Source organism: Rhipicephalus microplus, chromosome 1 (genome assembly GCF_043290135.1).
Source record: "Rhipicephalus microplus isolate Deutch F79 chromosome 1, USDA_Rmic, whole genome shotgun sequence".
Taxonomy (NCBI): Eukaryota; Metazoa; Arthropoda; class Arachnida; order Ixodida; family Ixodidae; genus Rhipicephalus; species Rhipicephalus microplus.
Window position 1 is genome coordinate 191,498,261 of NC_134700.1, and position 21,885 is coordinate 191,520,145.

Below are 21,885 nucleotides of genomic sequence, written 5' to 3' on the forward strand. Positions count from 1 at the left end.
TTGCACTCTATTGTAATAGAGTCAGTCGACAGGCCTTCTATAATGCGCAGTTTTGATGGAATTCCACAGTGTATGGAAACGATTGATGGGGTGATGCGATAGCGTTGCGCTTACGACTTGACTGTATGTCTATTGCAGGACCAACTACAGTTCCTGCAGCCGTCGAAACACATACTCTAAGCACTGGTGAGTCAGCGCATGTATTTTAGCGTTCGCTGTTATTTGCAAATACAAGTGATCCTGGTTATATCCCTGCCTTTTCCGTGATTCTGAAGCCGCATTAGCTTACCTTGTCCTTAGTACGTGTTTTATTATTATTATTATTATTATTATTATTATTATTATTATTATTATTATTATTATTATTGATCGTCTATACTTACGTTGTGTTCTGCGTCAAGGTTGCCTAGAATGTTGTCTTTCGACAATATTGGTGTGTCTGTTTACTATAGATAGGGGCCTGTTGTGTAAACTCACAAAACGCTTCTTATGCTAATTATTCGTAAGGCAATGTATTAGCCAGTCTTTATGCTTAACATATCATTAACGAAGGCGACCTACTAATGGTAAAAAGTAATCACGAAGGAATGGCTTCGTGAATTCGGCCCCTGTTCAGGAATGTTGAAACAAACACCTATAACTTTTAAGTTTCATTTCTTTTTACTCTTTCTTTATTTAACAGTACACTGCATATGACACCATTGCCGCCATGTATTGTTTGCGATAGCGGCTGGTCATTCGCTCTTCGCATGTATGCGATCACCAGGTACCGGAGCCTATCTTGTGGAGTCGTGGTTGTGTAACAAATCTTACTAGTTCGCTTCTTCAATTTGTTTTCGAGTATATACCGTTAGAATTCCTTGTCATTCGATGAACACGAGAAGTGCTCTAACTAAAGATTTTGAGAAAATGCCATGGAATATCGCTAAGGTCCGCATCACAGCTCCTACATTCGTTTCTTTCGTTAAGTAAGTTTAACGAAACTTATTACATACGCACCGCCCATTGAAATTTGACTCGTTGCTTTTGACTGGGTCTAACTCTGTATCATGCTTGCATATGATGCAATAGGAATCAATCATGTTTCTGCAGCAGAATATTGAACAATATGGGTACGACATTTAAGTAACATTGCATAATCACCACAGACACACTCAACTAGCACTTGATTTCCGAATTGAATGAATAGTTTGGAACTGTTGCTATTGCAGTACGAAACAAAGATGAAGCTGAGCATTGCGAAATCTAAGTTTGGGGAATCATTTTGCAGATGCAACCACTACCTTCCGTACTACTCCAACAATCCCTACCACCGGTAAGTGCCAACATTGCTTCTCATAAATACGCCAATTAACGTTGTTTTACGTTCTAGTATTTACAACCAGTAGAATGCGCATTGGGGATCAGAAAGTAAGAGACTAAGTCGAAGCGTATAATGGTTATACAGAAATATGGAGGGAGCTTCAGAGAGCTGGAATTTTACGGGTTGATCATGATGATGATGAAAACTTCATTTGGGGTTAAGAGATTTTCCGCTATTAATCTTTGCTGATTATAAACCTTACGAAATAACAGTGGCCTTCTAGACGACGACGATGACAACAACAACAACAACAACATCAAAAGAAGTGCCCAAGATCATGGCACGTGCGTGGCGTTGACGCTTACGGTTGATTTACACGATAGTGAACTAGTATATCTTAGTTCACTTAATCTACACATATCTATGTGTAACTCCGCCCGTACTTGACGGATTCTAAAGATGTTTGCGGAGGTCGATTCATGAGGCAATAAGCTTCTTTTAGATGCAAAGAGCTCTTCGACTAGCCCGTGTAACGCTGTCCCTCCTTACACCCCCACTGCGCATGCTCGCGTCTCGCGCCGGCCCAGGAAGACACTCGCAAAACTGTCGCTCCCCTTCCTCCCCCTCGCCTCGCAAGGCCGACGCAGGCAGCGTCTGCAAGTAAAAAAGGAATCCCAGCATATCCGCGGAGTGAATGATGATGAGTTTGGCAAAGCGTCCATCTGTCTGTCTGTCTGTCTGTCTGTCTGTCTGTCTGTCTGTCTGTCTGTCTGTCTGTCTGTCTGTCTGTCTGTCTGTCTGTCTGTCTGTCTGTCTGTCTGTCCGTCCGTCCGTCCGTCCGTCCGTCCATGCGTCCACCATACATCTATTGAACACACTAAGTACCGCTATCTTGCATCTTTTCATCATATATTCATCATATACAAGCACCGCCGAACAGCGGACATTCTAAGGACTAAACGAGAGGTGGCTACTACGGCGGTGACACGGTACGTAAGGCCCTCGGCATAAGGAGCTTCGTCCCTAAAAAACGACATAGAGAGGGCACTTTTAGTTTTAGATGCGGAAGCATCTTATACTCGCGCCTTGTAGTGCGCCGTCCGCGCCGTCCGCACCGCTTCTCGCACATTCGACAGCTGACGCGCGCGCATGCGCCGTCGCGCCGTCGCCCACCATCTGTGCCGCGCGCGCTTCTCCTTCGAGAACATTCGACAGCTGACAGCGCATGCGCCGTCGCGCCGTCGCCATCTGTGCCGCGCGCGCGCTTCTCCTTCGAGAACATTCGACAGCTGACAGCGCATGCGCCGTCGCGCCGTCGCCATCTGTGCCGCGCGCGCGCTTCTCCTTCGAGAACATTCGACAGCTGACAGCGCATGCGCCGTCGCGCTGTATATATACTCAAGGTCGGCGCTCGCTCGCTCAGTTGCCGCTCGTCCGTTGGTTTGTACGGCGCGTCGACGTCCGAAGTCGCCGTGAAATGAATGCCAACGAATCCACAAACAGAATGATCGACGTCCCTTCGACCAGCGCCGGCCAAACTGTTGGCGGAACCGCAAGCAAGTCGTCGTCGTCGTCGTCGTCGTCCGAAGACAAGGCAGCGCAGAGAAGAGCTCGCGACGCCGAACGTAAACGTCGGCGTCGAGCGGAAGATTCTCAACTTAGAGAACGTGAAGCCGCTGCCGCATCCTCCTCAGTGTTCCCCCGAGGGAAGCTGCGGGCAATTTTTTTGTTCACTTACTCGCGCTGTTCGAAATCTTTATTTTGGGTGAAATACGAAAATGCAAGATACCAATAATATGGAACACGGAGTGTCGGTGCTGGAGCCAACGCTCGGGCAAGGGGCCTCGTATTTTTTGAGGAAGACTTAAGAAGGCAAGGCGACTTGTCCAAATGTTGTCTCCAACACCGGCACCCCGTGGTTTATATTATTGGTATCTTGCTTTTTCGTATTTCACCTAAAGTGCATTCATGCTTCAAGCATTCATGATATCCTAAATTCCTGTGCACAAATCTGTTTAGATAAAGTGGTGAACAATTTAAAGTACTTGGTACTCCAATATGACAGAGCATAAAACTGTATTGAGGGCCTCACACTTAATGAGGCCCTGTTGACAAAAATTACGCCGTGAACTAGTTCACGACATTGACGAAAGGCTGGGCTGGAATGACCCTGATTGACCGTGAAAAAATATTCGCACATATCTCCGAAATGAATGCTTACCTTCTCATAGTATATCAAATATAAATAAATAATGATAGAACCAAACAGCGTACGTTGGATCATGAATCGTGGCCTTCTATTTTGTTCTAGTTAACAGCCTTTTCATAACCTTTTGGTTGTTCACAAATGTTCACACAGATGTTTCGGCTTCTACATATGCTGTAGACGCCGGGCGGCGGTTTATGGACGGAATGTCATTGCGTGGTCCTATAAGGTGCTTCGCCCCCCTGAAAACACGACCTTCAACGATTGTTTGCAACTTAACAAGGATAACAATAACAGGGCGTTTCCTCTAAGCACGCATATATTATGATCGTGCTCGGCGCAGGAATCTGTCCCAAAGGTCGCACGTACAGCGACTGCGCCTACCGCTGCAACCAGACGTGCAACCTGTTTCTTCGAGCCCTGGTGAGCGATCGGAAGTGCCTGGGAGACGACTGGTGCGTGCCCGGATGCCGGCCCACGTCGGGCTGCGAGGCGCCTCGCATCTGGCTAGACTACGACACCTGCATCGAGGAGGAAGAGTGCAGCTGCTCCTTCGAGGGGCAAGTGCTCGGGGTGCGTCACTTCTTTCCAATGTGACTCTAAATTGAACTGGCTTCGGGTGCGTCCATTGCTCATCCAAATCAGGAAGCTCGTGTGCACTCTAGCCCCTGTTTTAGTTTGACCTGAGTTTTAGTTTTCGTTTTATTGACCAAGAGGTGCATGTCTTGCTAGTAACAAACACATGAAGCCAACAAGTAATCACTTCAGAAGAAAAATAGAAGAAAGAAATCTGTCTGGCTTGGCAGCTTCAAGCGGCCAGCTGGAGGGCCCATGCAGGTTCTCCGCGGCTAGTCCCTCAAAAATTCTCGAATAGTTCTTTGCTTTAGCCTAAAGGTAGAACTGCTAAGCAAAATGAAATTAAATGAAACAAAAAATAAAGTAGGATAAGTATGGGAAGGACATGGAGGTTGGCCAGTTTTCAGACCAGATGGATACACTGTGCTAGGGAAGGGGAAGAGAGGAGTAAGAGATGGCAGAAAAGAGATTTTAAAATAAAAGAAGAAGTAACAATATTACGAAAGATGACACTGCTTCGAAAGTTTTACATGAACTTGAAAATCACCCATTGTCGCAAAAAAGGGTCTTAGGGCACTGGCATAGACCGTGCTCGGCATGCAAGGCATTGAGAGCGTTGTTGCGCTTCTTGCGGGCAACTGAACTCAGAGACAGACTCTAACAAGGAGGCAGGTTGTCATACGGGCGAGCCCGATACTTTACTTCCTAATTACGTATGCGCTGTTCTACGAACTGTGCTCTGGCGGCCGCTGTCGTGTCATTTCCTTTCTTAGGCCTTCGTGCTTGAGCACTGAATAGGGCCTTCGAGTGTAAGCCAGTGACACTAACTGCTGTAGTACATATTTTGTTAGAAATTAAGTTGTGTAGCACTGAGATAACAGCGTGTCCGCGTCCCTCCGTCACGAAAAGAAGGAGACGCAGTGTTGTCTGGGTAACGCATCGGCAGAGAGTAATGTTGGCATCGACATAGAGTAATGTTGGCTCTATGGCATCGGCGCAAAATGCAGCACGTCGCATTTTGCGCCGGTTGCCGTCGGGCCGCGCCAACGGACGCTGGTCGCACCTGACATCATACTATATAGTGTTCGCGTTTTGCTAACGTAGCGTCGCTGTGCCCATCGTGCGCGCGCGTTAACGCTACATTGAGTATATTGGGCCCTTCATGATGCGCTCGCGGCCATTTTGCTAGCTCCGGATTTGCCGAATTTGGTGTTGCGTGATGTCAATGTATGATGAATTATATAATTGGTGCAAACATGATAATTGTGACACGCGTGTCATGTAATAACATGACAACATACCGCGCTCATAGCATACTCACGGCCGTATACGCTAGCTCCACATATACTAAATGTGGTATAACGTGGCGTGAATAGATGACGAAGATAAACGACACATCCAAACATGATAATCATGACACGGAAGTCATGTACGGCATCATTTACTTTCACCTCGTAACGTTGTGTTGATTTTAAAGTGACATATCAACATTTCTCATTCATGCTTCGCATATCATCGATTCCCACTGTACGTGGGATCTGCTAATTGTTTTCAAGTGACCGCCATTTATGCGTTCAAATCCCCCCCCCCCCACCCCCGTTTTTTTTTGTCTCTTAACAGGCCAACCAAGTGGTGGATCGAGACTGCGAGCGTTGCATCTGCCAAGACAATCAAATTGTGTGCGCCACTGAACCGGACTGCCGGCCACTGCCTACGGGTCTGCCACAGGTTTCCGTGCCCACCACAGGTTAGCATGCCACACAAACTTAACGAGTTTTAGTGAATGTGTCACTGAGGCGTTGATTTTTACGCAGTTTTTTTTCTTCTTCTTGAACTGTAGGCAATATTGTAGTGTTTTCGTTACAGTATTACCATTTGACGTTTGCGTACATTGATTCGAAAACGTTTTAGATATTGCCACGTTCCATTTCCCAAGTTTTGTTATCGTCCCAAAACACTATACAATTCTCAGCGCAAACCGCGCCTGCAGTTTTCGAGAAGCTTCCGGACTGTAGTAGACCATTTCGATAAGATCACGCCTACTCTGCGAACTGTACAGATTATTCTGGAACCTACGCCACCGCCAGCGATAACGCTAGAACATTCGACGGCAAGAGTATAAATGCCGACGCGCTTCGCCGCTTGTCGGATGTTGATCAACGGCCGACGCTCCGTTCGCAGCTATCAGTCCAAGACTGCTACTGTAATCGGACTTTCCGTTTACCGGGCACAGGTTCGCCCAAATAAACAGTTCAATTCCAACGCAAAGTCTCCTGTCTTGGGCCACGTCACGACCCCGTGACATCTGAGAATTGTGTAGTGTTTTGGGACGATAACAAAACTTGGGAAACTGCCGTCGAATGTTCTAGCGTTATCGCTGGCGGTGGCGTAGGTTCCAGAATAATCTGTATAGTTCGCAGAGTAGGCGTGATCTTATCGAAATGGTCTACTACAGTCCGGAAGCTTCTCGAAAACTGCAGGCGCGGTTTGCGCTGGGAATTGTGTAGTGTTTTGGGACGATAACAAAACTTGGGAAATGGAACGTGGCAATATAATGCGAATTGCTTGATCAAATGCTGCGAAGAGTGAACGCTGGTATTCCAGAAAAAATAGATATGTGCCGACAACAAATTTGCGGTAAACCAACAGGACTGAAGCACCCTATTATTCTTCACACCACACCGACGTTGAACGACGACGACAACAGCAACAGCAAATTCACCTTATAATCGGCAAATCCCCTCCTATGGGTACGAGCCATTTGCAGAGGAAAACAACAACAGCTACAACAACAACAACAACAGCAACACACAACAACCAAATGAAGCGTTATGTACATAGAGGGGCAGTACACGCCGATAACGGCAACTCATAAGAGTGGCTCAAAGCTGACAAAATCAAGGGGTGCACTTACAGCGGGTCTAATATACGGAAATGTTTAAACCTAGATGGTTTTTTTTTTGTACTTAAGCGCGTCTGGTCACAATTAGTCGCTTTAACATGTTATATTCCCGCATAACATCGACGTCTATGCCGGCATAACATCGAGCCCTTAGTGCCTTCTCGCACCGACGTGTAACAGTCTCTCGTTTAACATCACAAACGGCGTCTTTGAAAAAAAGCAACAGCGCTTTTGTTGCCCGTCGAAACTGGAATAGTTAGCCCATTGTCCCAATACCTTCTCTACGGCGAAACCGCTTCCGTTCTGTTGATGGAGAACAGTTTGGAGGTGAAGCATTTCGTTTGCGTATGTCGTGCAGTAACACAAAACTTTTCTCTCCTGCTCTATAACTTTCCTTCCCCTTTCCCCACTGCAGGGTAGTCTACCAGACTCAGCTCTGGTTAACCTCCCTGTCTTTTTTTTTATCCCTCTCTTTAGTGCCTTAACAGACGCTAGCATCGAAAAACACGGCGTGCGGTCCATATCCTTTTTTATTTTTTTTATTTAATAATACTGTCAACCATCGCTTGAAGGTCATAACAGGGAGGTAGTACAATATGAATACAAACAGAACACCTAAAAAAACCACTAAGCAATAAACACAGGAAAACAGAATGGGCAGTACTTCAACCATTACCAAAATAAGCATCAATTTCTCGGTCAAAAGTTTGCACATCGGTACTATTAATAACATGTTGGGGTAAAGAATTCCATTGTTCTATAGTATCCGGGAAAAATGACCACCGAAAGATGTCAGTGCGAACGCTGAAAGGTTCAATGGGGGCATCATGATTCAATCTAGTGCTACGTTTTCCGGGAAGGCGAATGTACTCGTCTTTAGGTATTTTGAATATCCCTTGGATTATACGAAATAATGTTTTAAGTTTTTGTTTCCGTCTTCGAATTTCCACTGATTCTAAATTGCATGAATTTAGCATATCAGTTACTGAATCCCGCCTTCTATATCTAGAGCACACAAACCGAGCTGCACGCCTCTGAATACGTTCTAACTTGGTGACCAAGTGTTTCTGGTCCTTAGTCAAGTCCATGACCTTAATCAAATTTCGAGGAATAAAATAAGAGTCCGAGTCAAAATCAAACCCAGCAAACCCAGGTAGTCTGTGTGGCAGTCAAGCATGCTGCTAACGAACTATATACGATGGTGCTTGAGACCGCCTTGGAAATATACCCTATGCAGTTGGAATGGCGGGCAAGAAGCCGCGTCAACAGATGTATTAACCCGTTGGGGTATTACGTCCCAAAACCACGATAATATTATGAGGGATTCTACACCCGAGGCCTCCGGAAATTTTTGTCACCTGGTGTTCGTTAACGTGACCCCGATTCTAAGTACACAAAGCTCTAGCATTTCGCCTCCATAAAAACGTGGCCGCCGCGGCCGGGATTCAATCCCACGACCTTCGGATCGGCAGTCAAGCACCACACCCAGAAGACTACTGAGAATAGTGCGTGGCAGAAAGTTAAAATCAAACCAGGCATCACATTATATATGAATTGCTTAACGAATGCGTGGTTGGAAGCTGCCAACCCGCTACAGAGCACTGTGCTGTATTAATAATCATCCTCAACAACAATAAAAAAACCTATGTGATCCTTCTTTTTAGGAATTGGTATAACACGAAATTGAAACGCGTCCTTGCAGAGGTATAGTTGAGCATTTGTTTGGGCATTGTAATAAAGACGCACGAAATGCACGCACAGGAAGAGCACGAGCAATTGTCCCATTTCTTCCTTCTTCGTGTGTGAGCAGCGCACTCCTTTCGTGAACGCGCCTGCGGCAGCGAGCGAAACGACGTTCGTGCTCTTAACTACTCTAACTTCAAAGCAAACTTGTGGTGGAAGCACAGGAGGTAGGAAGACCCCGAATCGTGAGATAAGAGTGCGCGTGCTAGTGAGCGAGCACGCTAGAGAACATCTATATATGCACTTTGACCACGCCATACGGAAGGCGCGCCCGCACACAAACACAGTGCGCGCACACAGAAGGTTGGAAGACAATCTGTTCTCACTGACGCAGTGCATCGAAATAGCAGAAAAGGAACACAGGCACCTGTGGCTAGCATTTTTGAATATCAAGGGAGCGTACGATAGCGTGGTTCAAGAGGACTTGTGGGGAATACTGAACACACTAGGTGTGGAAGATGGAGTCACTAATCTTTTAAAGGAAATCTATAGAAGTAACAAGGTAGTTATAAAGTGGGAAAAACAGGTATCCAAGCCTGCAGAGGTAAAACGGAGGCTTAGGCAGGGGTGTCCTCTGTCACCCTTGTTATTCATGGTGTACCTACAAGGATTAGAGGCCAAATTAGAGAGAAGTTGACTGGGCTTCAACCTCTCTTTCGTCAAACAAGGAAAACTCATTGAACAGGCACTACCAGCATTGATGTACGCAGATGATATAGTGCTAATGGCCGACAACAAGGAAGATTTGCGGAGATTGATGGACATCTGCGGTAATGAGGGAGATAGGTTAGATTTCAGATTCAGCAAGGAAAAATCAGCAGTCATGATTTTTAATAATAATGAAAGTAGTGAGCTTAGAATACAGGAGGTCACGCTAGAGATAACAGATAGATACAAATATCTGGGCGTATGGATAAGCAATGAGGCTGAGTACCTAAGGGAACACGAAAAATATGTGACGACTAAAGGTAACAGGAATGCAGCGGTAATGAAACACATGGCACTGTGTAATTACAATAGGTATGATGTTGTGAGAGGAATATGGAAAGGGGTCATGGTTCCTGGTCTGACGTTCGGCAATGCAGTCTTGTCCATGAGATCAGAAGTTCAAGCAAGATTAGAAATTAAGCAACGTGGAATAGGTAGGCTTGCCTTAAGAGCTCACGGGAATACACCAAATCAGGGAGTACAAGGTGATATGGGATGGACATCATTTAAGGGCAGGGAAGCTAGCAGCAAGATAAAATTTGAGAAGCGATTGAGAGAAGTGGGGGAGGAGCGTTGGGCTAGGACGGTATTCAGCTACCTGTACATGAAGAATGTCGATACAAATTGTAGGAAGCGAACCAGAAAATTGACGGGTAAATACTTAGAAAACAGCAGGGGGCCAAGCCAAACAAAACTATCAGTTAAGAAGAAGGTGAAGGAAACAGAGACTGACATGTGGAGAATTCACATGATTAAGAAGTCCGCACTAGAGATCTATCGAACTTTTAAGCAGGAAATTGCCAAGGAAAGGATCTATGATAATACTCGGGGTAGTTCTCTACTGTTTGAGGCCAGGACAGGAGTATTGTGAACCGAGACACATCGGGCCAAACACGAAGGGGTAGACACGGTATGCAGTGCGTGTAGAGAGGAAGAGGAAACTGCCGAACACTGGATAATGTTCTGTAAAGGGCGTCACCCTATAGTTCAGGATGGTTGCGCAGAGTTTTTCAAAGCACTGAGGTTTAGGGACAGGGAGAGCAAAATAGACTGTAAGGGGGTAGAATTAACTAGAAGGAGGTCATCTGATTAGTGGCTAAAGTCAAGGCACGAGTGAAAATTAAACCCTTCACTGCAAAGTACGAGTCCTCAACCTCACTATTTAAAGGGAAAAAAATAAATCTAGTTTTTGGTTCACTAAGTATTACGGCTTGCTGGCGTTAGCCACTGCCTGATCTAAAGGGTACAACCATATCAATCAATCAATCAATCAATCAATCAATCAATCAATCAATCAATCAATCAATCAGTCAGTCAGTCAGTCACGTGCGGGTGGCGCGGCACGATGCCCTTAGAGCGCACGCGCCCGTCGTGCCATCGCGCTACTGATGAAGGAAACATGCTGCAGTTGCCGAGTTCTGAGGACCGTCAACGGCAAATGGTGTATATAAATGGCTCGCAGTTAACATGTCGGGAAATGGTCACCTTGTGGCATATGCAACCTAAGCTCAAGTTTGCGGAGCGACAACAACGCCGTGCCTGGCGGCGAGCTCCTGGAAATTTGAGGATATATGCGCGGGAGAGGGCACAGGCCAGTGAGTGTGAAGTGAAGTGAAATGACCTTTATTTGGTCCTGGAGAACTGGTCAGACGCCCCCCTAAGAGGTGTCCGCCGCAGTTGCTGGCCGCGTCCACGCCGAGACTGGAAGACCGTGGCCCTCCCCCGTTCACAGGCCTCCTGGACTGCCGAGTATTGGACTGAGAGTTCGGGGATTTTAAGAGCCCTCTCCCAGTCTTGTTCTGTGCTGAACTTTGCGCCATGTAACGCCGGGCACTGCCAGAGCATGTGAGCGAGTGTACAGTTATGTGCCTCACAACCAGGGCATGCTGGAGTTATGCCATCAGCAAAGTGGCTGAATGCGCTACGAGATGGGAATGAACCTGCCTGTAGCATCCGAAGAACCGACGACTGTGGCTGAGTGAGCTTGGAAAGCAGAAGCGGGTACCTCCGCCTAGACAACTGATAATGGGACGTCACTTCGTTAAAGGTGCCAAGTGGATCTTTAAAGTTATCCGCGAACCCATCTCCGTACCCGCCCGGACCGCCGCGGCACGTGATTTCTCGCGCACGGTTATGGGCAAGTTCGTTGGCGTTGGGAAGAGTCGGATGCACCTCTGAGCCCATGTGGGCTGGAAACCAGGTGATTGTGTGGTGGACTTCTACACCCCTGGAATTTAGAATAGCGGCAGCCTTCCTAGAGATTACCCCCGAGGCAAACGCCCGGGCGGCAGCCCTGGAATCCGTAAATATCTCTGGACGCGAAGGGTCCGTCATCGACAAGGCTATCGCTACCTGCTCTGCTATGGAGGCAGACGCTTTCCTCACGGACTCTGAGTTGAGTACGCGACCACGATGATCAACGACCACAGCTGCAAAACGATCGGAGCGGCCGTACTGCGCCGCATCGACGAAAGCTACACTACCCGTGGACTTAGCCCCGAAATCAAGGAAAGACTTGGCCCCTGCCTTTCGCTGGCCAACATTGTACTGTGGATGAACGTTACGCGGGAAGGGTGCCACCTCGTACGTGCCCTTCATTGTTTGTGATAAGATCTTCTGTTCCTCTTCTGCCGTATGATGATATCCCAGCGACTGTAGGAGACACTGCCCGGCTTTCGTGGAGGAGAGTCGCGCGACCTGAGCTAGTGTTTGTGCCTCGGTCACCTCCGTGAGGGTGTTGTGCATGTCCAGACTCATGAGCCGGTCCGTGCTGGTGCTCATAGGTAGGCCTAGTACCCTTTTGATGCTTTTACGCAATAAAGTGTCGAGTTTATCCTCCTCGCGTTTAGACCAATTTAGCGAGGATGCCACGTAATTAATGTGGCTCATAAGGAATGAATGGAAGAGCCGAAGGAGATTGCTCTCCTACAGCCCTCCCCTGTGGCTTGAAACCCTCAATATTAGTCTGAGTATGTTCTCTGTTTTGGAGACGATGCGAGCCAAAACCTGCGAATTTGTGCCGTTAGATTCAAGAAGGAAGCCTAGCACCCGAATACAATTGACTCTTGGATTCGACTGCCCATCCCGTGTGGTTATAGTAATCTGCACCTGATCAAGCGGTGACTCGTTCCTTCTTCCGGGTCGAACCGGTCAATATAGAAGCAACTCCGATTTAGAGGCGGATAGCTGGAGCCCTGTACCCTGCAGAAAACGTTCTGTGATTGACAAAGTAGATTGGGACGCCTGCTCCACTTCAGCATCCGAACCGCCCATGCACCAGACTGTAATTTCGTCGGCACATAAGGCATGGTTAGTATTGGCTACAGTGGAGAGGCGCTCCGAGAGGCCTTTCATGGCTATGTTGAACAAAAGGGGTGAAATTACCGCTCCCTGTGGCGTGCCCCTCGCACCCAGGGTGAAGGCCTCCTATTTTAATTCGCCAATCTTTGTGGTGGCTTTGCGGTCCCTGAAGAAGGCGCGAACATAGGCGTGTAACTTGGGACCTAGTCCCATGCGCTCTACCTGCTCTAGTATAACCTGATGTGAAATCGTATCGAATGCCTTGGCGAGATCAAGGGCCAATATTCCTCGAAAATCTCGGGTGTGTGGATCGATAATTTTCCTCTTAATCAGCAGTATCACATCCTGGGTGGAGAGACCCGGCCGAAAACTTACCATTATGTACGGAAACAGCTCTTTATCCTCAATATACCGAGATACCCTGTTGTGTACCGCATGCTCCATCACCTTCCCCACGCAAGATGTGAGGGAAATGGGACGGAGGTTCTCCATGGCGAGTGCCATGCCCGGCTTGGGAATGAGTATTACCGAGGCGGTAAGCCAGGTCTCAGGTACGCGACCTTCTGTCCAGAGAATATTGACCTCCTCGGTTAACTTAGTGATTGACTTTCCGTCGAGATTGCGCAGCAACCTGTTTGTAACGCCGTCTGGACCAGGAGCTGAGCGGCCATTAAGCGCATGAAGCACCTCTTCGATCTCAAGGTTCGTAAATGGCGAGTCGATTTCCTCGAGCGGCCTTCCCTTGTAAACCGGGTAATCCCAGTCCCTGGAGAGGCCAAGTGGAAGGTATCGCTCTGCCAAATCCTTGAGTAAAGTGGTGTCAGCGACTCCACTGCTCCACCGTGCTTGAACTAAGCGGTCGAATGCCAACCTCTGGTTACTTTTGGAGTTTGTCTGATTGAGTAGTACCTTCAACAGGTTTCATTTACCTCCGGGGCTCATCTGCCCATCTAATTTTGAGCAAACCTCGTTCCACTGCTGCCTAGAAAGCTCCTGACAATATTTTTCAATATCTTTATTGAGGAGAGCTATGCATTTGCGGAGCCTCCTATTTAGCTTTTGTGTGCGCTATCTCTCAACCAGCAATTTTTTTGCCTCCAATAAATGCGCAAGACACGAGTCCATCGCATCTACCTGTAAGTCGGTTTGGACAGTCTTGGTGGCGAGGAGCTCATCCTCCGCGAGTCGAGAAAAGAGTTCCTCTAACGTGGCATATTTGGTCTCGTCAGCTTTCCGGCGCTTCCTGAACTCGCCCCAGTTCGTCACCCTGTACTCTTTAGGTGGAGCCGCCCGGGTTCCCTGTGTGACTGCGAGGATGAAGTGATCACTTCCCAGGCTTTCCTGCATGCTAACCCACTGAACTTTCCCTGGATTTTTGATGAATGCCAGATCCGGAGTGGTGTCTCTTGAAACGGAATTGCCCAACCGGGTTGGGAACTGAGGGTCCGTGACCAGCTCAAAGGAGCAGTCCGTCATAGCTTTAACAAGGTTTTGCCATTTAACAGTGACCTTTGGATAACCCCAGGCTGGGTGAGGTGCGTTAAAGTCATCGATAGCTACGAGCGGTGACTTGTCGGCAAGGGTAGCCACCTTTGCGACCACCGAGAACAATGCCTGCTGGTGATTTCGAGGGCTGCTTTGAACATTCAGTACGAATATGCTGCACTTGAGCCAATTATTCGGAATAATTTCAACCAGCTGAGCTTCCAAAGTAGAGTTGCCGAGCGCAAGCGTGTGCTCTAAAAACGCACATTTGTTCGAAACCAAGACAGCCAGACCACGTTGACCCTCCCCCCTAAACAATATAGTTCAATAGCCGGGCAAGGCAACCGCCGTGTCAATGGTTTCTTGTAAAGCAATCACATGCGGCTGAACTGCCAATGAAGCAATGTACTGTTGGAGGGAGGCCTTACGCTTCCTGAACCCCGCGCAGTTCCACTGCCAAATGACGAACTCAGTTGCGTTGGGAGCCATGGCTGCTGCTACTGGTTTGCCGACTTAACGGCACGTCCATATCAACGGGAGCCTGATCCATTGGCGTACCTGGGCGCGCAGAGGGAAAAAGTGAAACAGGCGTCACCGGAACAAAAGTGTTCCTGCCTGGAGTGAGTCTGCTTTCCTTCATGGAAACTTTACATGCTACGAGGTCAAAGCATTCCGCCTGCCGTGCTACCGCCTTTTGTAAATCTTTGATTGCTCCCAAGACGTCCAAGTCGGAAGCCACCGCTACCTCTCCTTCCGCACCTATCTTTCTCTTAGCCGGCCGCGGCTCTACTGACGAAGACCGCACCGGGGCCTGTGCTGTATTTTTGAGGGCTTCAAACTCGACCCTCATCTGCTGAAGCTGCACTTTTAAGCTAGCATTTTCTTGAAGTAAGAATGCAATCTTAGGGTCTTCTTTTTGCTCTGGCAGTGCCGCGTGCATTACCTGTGCTGGCTGCTGCGCCGGGCTTGGCTTGGCACGATCCGCCTAGGTCTTGGGAGCTTCTTGGAAGCGTCCCTTGGAGTTGGAGCGCCCCTTGGAGTGGGCGTGCCTCTTGGAACGAGAGCGTCCTCTTGAGTGGCTGCGACTCTTCCTAACAGCTGGCGAAGGAGAGCGCATCCTCGAGGATGGTGCCACGCTCGAATCCCGTGACGTCAGACCCTCTTGGTGCTGCCTCCGTTTCTTAGCAGCCTTTCTACACCATCTTCGTCGCCTTATCAAGTAGGGGACTTGGAATCGATGCTGGCAGGACTTGTCGGCCGTTAGATGTGCCCCCCCCCCCTCCGCACAAGGCACATGTCGGCTGGCATTGGTGATCGTTCGTGGGATCGTTGACAGCACACCCGCGGCACACTTTCTTCATCGGTGTCGGGCAAACATCGGCACGATGGCCGAGAGCTCCACATCCATAAAAAACGTCAGTATGTCTCTTGTACAAAGTACACCGTAGTATGCTCGAACCACACATAACATAGTTGGGTACCTTGAGACCACTGAAGAGAACGACGACGGTAGTCATTTCCTTGATTCGATGCACCTCTATGGCTTTAGGGTTGCGCTGGTTGACGATCATCGCCGCCAACTGTCGCTCATAAATGTCCACATCGACGCCTCGGATGACACCTTTGCAGGTATCGTCAGAAGCGGCCGTGTAGGCCGAACCGTGATACTAAGTCGAGCCAAGGCGGATGAGTCGCAGCGCCGCGTAGGCGCCCGCGTTGCGGGACGCTGGTGTAGAGACCACAACGATATTCTGAGTTATGTTCGGGCAGACGATATCCTCCAGTGTTTCTTCCAGGGACAGTTTTGCTGCCGTCTGCAGGGATTGGGCTAGACGAATCAGGCTAACCTTCTTGAGATCCAGGCCTCCTTTCGGTCGGACTATGACTCGAATATGGCTCCTCGGCAATCGGCGAAGCCTCGATGCGGCTGCAAGACGCCGAACGACGCCATGCGCGGTGGCTGTGCGATGGCCAGCCGTTCCTCCACTTTGAGAAGAAGCAGACGCTTGTTGTCGGGGAGAACGCTTATTCTTACCTAAAGCAGTCTTCCACCCAGGCGCGTTAGCGTCTTCTTGGGAAATAACTTCCCCGTCCACCACCATCACCTCCGGCATGATGCCGTGCCGTCGGCACGGGCGGAGGCCCGGTCGAAGAAAATTCTGTAAAAACGGTGAAAAGTGGCCCTACCAGGTCAAAAATGGGCTTGGTAGAATCCTCTCGATGACATCTGTCGAAGGGTGTACAATTCCGGAGGATTAAAGCAATACTCTGACAGCAATCATTCGAAGACGACAGAGACGCCGCAGCGTGTCTCGCCGACGCAAGAGCTCAGAAAAACACGTCTGTTCGCACTGGACGTTCGAAAGAGACTCGCCAGTGAGTGTGATTCGCCGAAACGGGAGCGCGTGCGACATGCGCGGAATGCGTTCTGCAGTCGGTGCGAGGAACTTCGGCGCCTTACCTTGACCTTGGCCCTAATACGAGATGCTCGCTGTCCGAAGTGGCCTTTCCGCGATGGAAGAAGCGGCCACACGGAAGCGTCGGCAAGGTCCGAAGTATCGTTGTGTTGTAGGTGCCACAACAATCGAGACAATACCAAGGGGCGCTTTCCACGTGTAAAGCTGTTTCAGTTCCCCAGCAAGTCACAACCGGCTAACAGAGCCGCGTTCGCGAAAGATAGAGGAAGCATGACATTAGAACCGGAATAATTGAGGTGAGCACTTCAACTTGACTCGCAGTGGTTAAAGCTCAGCTTGCTGCTTCGCGGCGAAGTCAGCGGGTCATGCTCCCGCGGGACGGAGGACATGACTCAAAAACTTCTCGGACATTGCTATGATCTAAAACCTTGCTTTTTTGTTTATTTTTAGCACGCCACAAACGTTTGCGCATGACAGTACATGGATGCTACTGCTAGGTACTTCATCAAAACAACAATGATATGGTTTTCATGAACTCCAACGCAGCACATCGATAGAGTACGCGGCTTCATGTCGACAGAGTGAGACTTACATCGAGGCATACGTCGTACGCGGCATTGTCACAGACCTGAGAAATGCATTTCGCAGTGACTAAGACGTTCTCCACATAATAATCTTGACTAACGAGCTTTTTTAGATTCGCTTCTCGGAAGTGCTTGTCGAACTCAGAGATCTTTATAAAGCCGCACTGCAGGCGGTACATTGTGAGGTGACTAAAACGCACCGCACGTTCTCTGCACGAGCACGTAAGCGAGTGGTAGTGCGTTGGCGGGAATGGAAAACGCACGATATACATCCCCGATTTCTACTTTTCTACCAGAGATGGCGCTGTCTGTTCAGAGTCGCAGCGCCACCATACGTTGATTTGACTTTCTATAGTGGCTATCGTCGCGCGCTGAGGAGCACGTGGTCGCTGGTTCGACACCTCGCTGCGGAACTTTTCCGTCATGTTTTTTTTGTCTTTGCAATACGTTAGTAAATATTTTACAACGGCATATGCGTGACGGAAATACGTCATGAAGCCGTGGTGGAGCCCGGCATAAACACTTTCTCGTAATAAAGTAGCAAGATGTGCAGCTCGCGTGAACTCTAGCCATGGTGTTGATCAGGCTGTCGTTGCTGCTGCTGAAGAAGTAGCTACGTCAGAGGATTTTCGCCTTTTACGCGCATGCATAAGGGATACAGAGTTCTCTTTTTTTGCATACTGAAGTACTGTCAAAATCATTTCTTTGCAATGTTCTCCGAATTTCGTCAATTCTTCGTAAAACCTTAAATAGAGAACATTCAGCTTGGAACAGGCTGAGATGTTGAATTGAAGTTTGCCAGCAGGGTACCGCAAGAAAACATCACGCTGTGATCGTTTTCAGTTAATTCGTATTGTAGTGATGGTAGGATTCCGTGGTAGGCGTAAGGTAGTTTTGTTACAGCTACAGCTTGTGTGAACACAGATTTTCCACTCGTTCGTCATTTCCGGTTCTGCAGGAATACCAGCGATCGTCACAGAGGAGGTACACGGGGGAAGTACCTGCGTTCCCGGTTGGTCCATGTGGTTCAACACTCGGAAGCCGGACGAGCACGGAGACGTGGAGTCGGCGGACGCCATCAGGGCGAGAGGCTTGCCGCTGTGCGACGAGCGCTTCCGTACCGAGGTGCAGTGCGAGCCGCTCGACAGGAACGTGGTGTTCGAGGAGACGCATCGCATTCGCTGTGACATCCAGAACGGACTGGCTTGCAGAAACGACCCGCAGAACGACGACACCGAGTGTCCCGATTACATGGTTCGGTTTTACTGCGACTGCTTCAAGGGCTGGGAGAACACGCCCGTAATCGTAAGACTACCGACCGTCCCGACTACTCCAACGGTCACGACTAAGCCGACAACCCCGGCCGTTACTCCAACTACTCCGGCTGCCTCGGATACCCAGACTACCCCGACTGTTCGAACTGTTCAAACTGCCCTGCCGATTTCCACGATACCCACGGCCCCGCCGGTGGTGCCAGGTGCGTATAGTTCAATTTAGCATCTTGAATATTACAAAGGTAGCTGAAATAAAATGCCGTGTGCTTTGTATATATAAGCAACTGACTTATTTTGAGGCTAGTACCAGATGAATGTTATTTTTACAATTGACATTGCGTAATCACGCAGAAAAAACTAAGGCAATCAAAGTTGCATTCAAAATTTATTGTTTACTTGCGCAGGTGAAGACTTCACCACCCCTACCGACATCATATACGACCAGACTACTGTGCAGTATGGCAAAGGTACATTCGTCGGCTTTCGCATTAATTCAGGGCTAATGTTTTATGACTTCAATAAATGCCAAAAAACAAAAGGCACATTTAGAATGGCATGGCCAGGCCAGAATAAACTAAAGATAACACCTGCTTTACTTGACGCTAGTTTGTGCAGTCTGTGTCCATGTTATCTCGTAGTATTTTTTTTTTGCGACACATGAGCGTTTAGGTATGGTTGATTGTCGAGAAATTGATGTCCGCTGTTTATGCAGTGGACATGTACTAAGGGGTGTTGCAGCATACACTCTAAGAAAATATGGAGTGAAAAGGGCGTATTTTTGTGCCACAATAAGGATGGCCATCTATCTTGCCTTACTTTCCTGAATTTATTGCCACGCGCATCGCCCATGCCGCTCACGAACGACATGCGCGTTATAAGTGTGACATAGTATTCTTGATTGGAAAGTGGCCAGCGACCAGAAGGAGGAAGTAACTGCTATTTAGAACGGCCAAATTGGGAAGCATCGGTTCCCTGCACCAAGTTTTTAAGAAAAGAAGCGCAGGCAAGCCGGGTGATGATTATTGTTGCGGGACAAAAATACATCCATTTTGCTCGGTCCTTCCTTAGATTTCAACCTTAACGGACGTTATTTAGCAAAGAAACCCACTACTGTATCAGTGAGAGGAATGCAAGGACAAGGCAATTTCGTGGGCTTAAACTAGTAGATGCCACCTTACCTCGCGATCACGCAGTTAGTTCAAAAATTACAATTTGTACGTTTTCCTTTATTTTTCTCGAGTGTAAGGAAGTCAAATGTTCTCAACTTTGGTTAATTTAACGTGTCTCTGTTTATCATTTTCTCTATCTATATTTCTATATTAGCCAGAAACAGTGTTGCGCATTTCGTCACGATCTCACTGAGTAGTCTGGGAAAATTTCTTACGCAGACAAGTGCTCCAGCTATGTGTACCTGGTAAACGGACCGTTCCCGCTGCCGGACAGCAGTTACAAGGCTTCCAGCAGCGCCAGTATGATCTCCTCGCCAAGACATTCGCGCCTCGGATCCAGAACCTCGTCCAGCTCGTGTACGTTCATCACACACTTGTCCTTCCGTTGCTCCCACGGTGATATTCGGTGCACGCTGGTTATACTCGATGAATATGCACCACAGGAGCCGATGTGCCTGTGTGCTCGTCGTTAAAAAATGCATTGTCTTGACGAATATCAGTAGTGTCTTTGTCAATGGCGATATTGTGACTGTGAGGGTGGCGACTTTGTGCATGCGCTCTCTCCCTTCCTTCTTTCCCTCCGAGCAGGGTAGCAAAGCAGTTTTTTTCCCTAGGCTGGTTAACGTCCCTGTCTTTCCTCTCTCTCCTGTTCCTTTCTTCTTTGTGTGGTCGTAGTTAGGTTTACGCAAATATTCAGTCAAACTAACACCCTGGAAGCTCGTGTCAAGAAATGCAAAACACCACAATACTAAACTGTCGTTATTTCACGAGTACTCAGCCTTGTGGTGTTGTAAGTCATACTAGGGAGGCCGTTCCATTAAAAAAAAAATGTTAACCGCGCAACCTAGCGCCCTGGCGTTGCAGCGATTTCGCTGGAAGAACAGGCCGTCTGTATTCAGTGGAGACTTGATCGTCAATACATAGATGACGAAATCGAGGCGGGAGTATTTGGTTTCGGAAATCTATTGCTTGCTAGCTTCTTCCACACGAGTTAATAATTAGATTCGCACTATTATTTCTTGTTAACAAAATTATATTTTCTGATTACCTATGAGGGTGCAACGTTTGCTGCATTGTTCCTTGTGCAGTCGGTGCCTGGATGCCGCGTTATCCGCGGAGTGGAGAGTACATCGAGGTGGACCTCGGTCGACTTCGAAGTGTGTTCGGCATCGCCTTGCAAGGACGCGAGCGCACTCGTCAGTGGGTTACGCGCTACCGAGTGCTGGTCAGTGCCGATGGCACGCAGTACGCGTACGTGCAGAACTCGGAAGGCAAAATTCAGGTACGTTCGTATCCTTTTGTAATTGAGGCTTTCGTCCCTATAGGCCGCAGACACGCGCAGTACTGCACCGTATTTCGTCGCGTCGCACTCGGCCGTTCTTTACAAGCAACTATTTCAAGTAATGATAAATTGTCGAGCATAGAATTGTGGTTGGAACCAACGGGTCGACAAGTGTGCTCGTCTTTCTCCGGATAACAGTTGCCTTGCTTAGCAGCGTGTCTACTTACGCTTTGCGCACTCTACCCCGTACGTTTGTAAAATAAACGCAGCTCACTCAGACCGACTCGTTAAATACGTTTTCCGCGTAGGACTCATTTAGACTCATCAATATTTTTGTCAACGTGACTCACTCGGACTGAGCAAAATTTTCATTAACCTGACTCACTCTGACCTAGATTGGCCCAAAGATAATTCAGCCACACCAACTCAGACGAACAACTCAATCTGAGTCTTTGTGAGTCGACTCATGAGAGATTGCTGACCTATGCTGCAACCGCGACCTCAATAGTTGAGGAGAAGAAGATAAAGCATGTGTGCAAAGGAGGAAAACGAGCGAAAGGGGAGGACAAATCATTGAGATAGGTTGGCTTGCCATATGCGCTTTTGTGCTGTGTAGTAGCGAGGTGCTGGTTTTGTATATGATGATATGTGCTGTTTAACGTCCCAAAAACCACCATACGATAATGAGAGACGCCTTAGTGGAGGACTCCGCAAATTTCGACCACGCGCCAGAATTGCGGCCTGGTTACGATGAACGCCGTTGGGGGGGGGGGGGGGCATTTGGAAACTTTGAGCACCTGGCGTTCATTAACATGCCCCTATACTTAAGTCTACAAACCTCTAGAATTTTACTTCTATGGAAAAAGCGTCCTTCCGCAACCGTGCGCATTCGTCATGGCTTTAAGAACGTAGGGACGTCAGTGCTGAACCCCCCTT

General features: G+C 48.2%; 1 protein-coding gene across 2 annotated transcripts in view; it reads left to right on the forward strand.

Annotated features, from left to right (window-relative positions):
• LOC119178529 (hemocytin) overlaps window positions 1–21,885 on the forward strand; it is a 159,969-nt gene that overhangs the window by 90,444 nt on the left and 47,640 nt on the right. For both annotated transcript variants that reach the window (XM_075889204.1, XM_075889212.1), the window contains 8 exons: window positions 139–186; window positions 1,271–1,315; window positions 3,853–4,082; window positions 5,706–5,832; window positions 18,183–18,701; window positions 18,903–18,965; window positions 19,887–20,024; window positions 20,756–20,949. In XM_075889204.1, coding sequence (XP_075745319.1) covers window positions 139–186; window positions 1,271–1,315; window positions 3,853–4,082; window positions 5,706–5,832; window positions 18,183–18,701; window positions 18,903–18,965; window positions 19,887–20,024; window positions 20,756–20,949 — 1,364 coding nt within the window. The remainder of the gene's footprint in view (window positions 1–138; window positions 187–1,270; window positions 1,316–3,852; window positions 4,083–5,705; window positions 5,833–18,182; window positions 18,702–18,902; window positions 18,966–19,886; window positions 20,025–20,755; window positions 20,950–21,885) is intronic.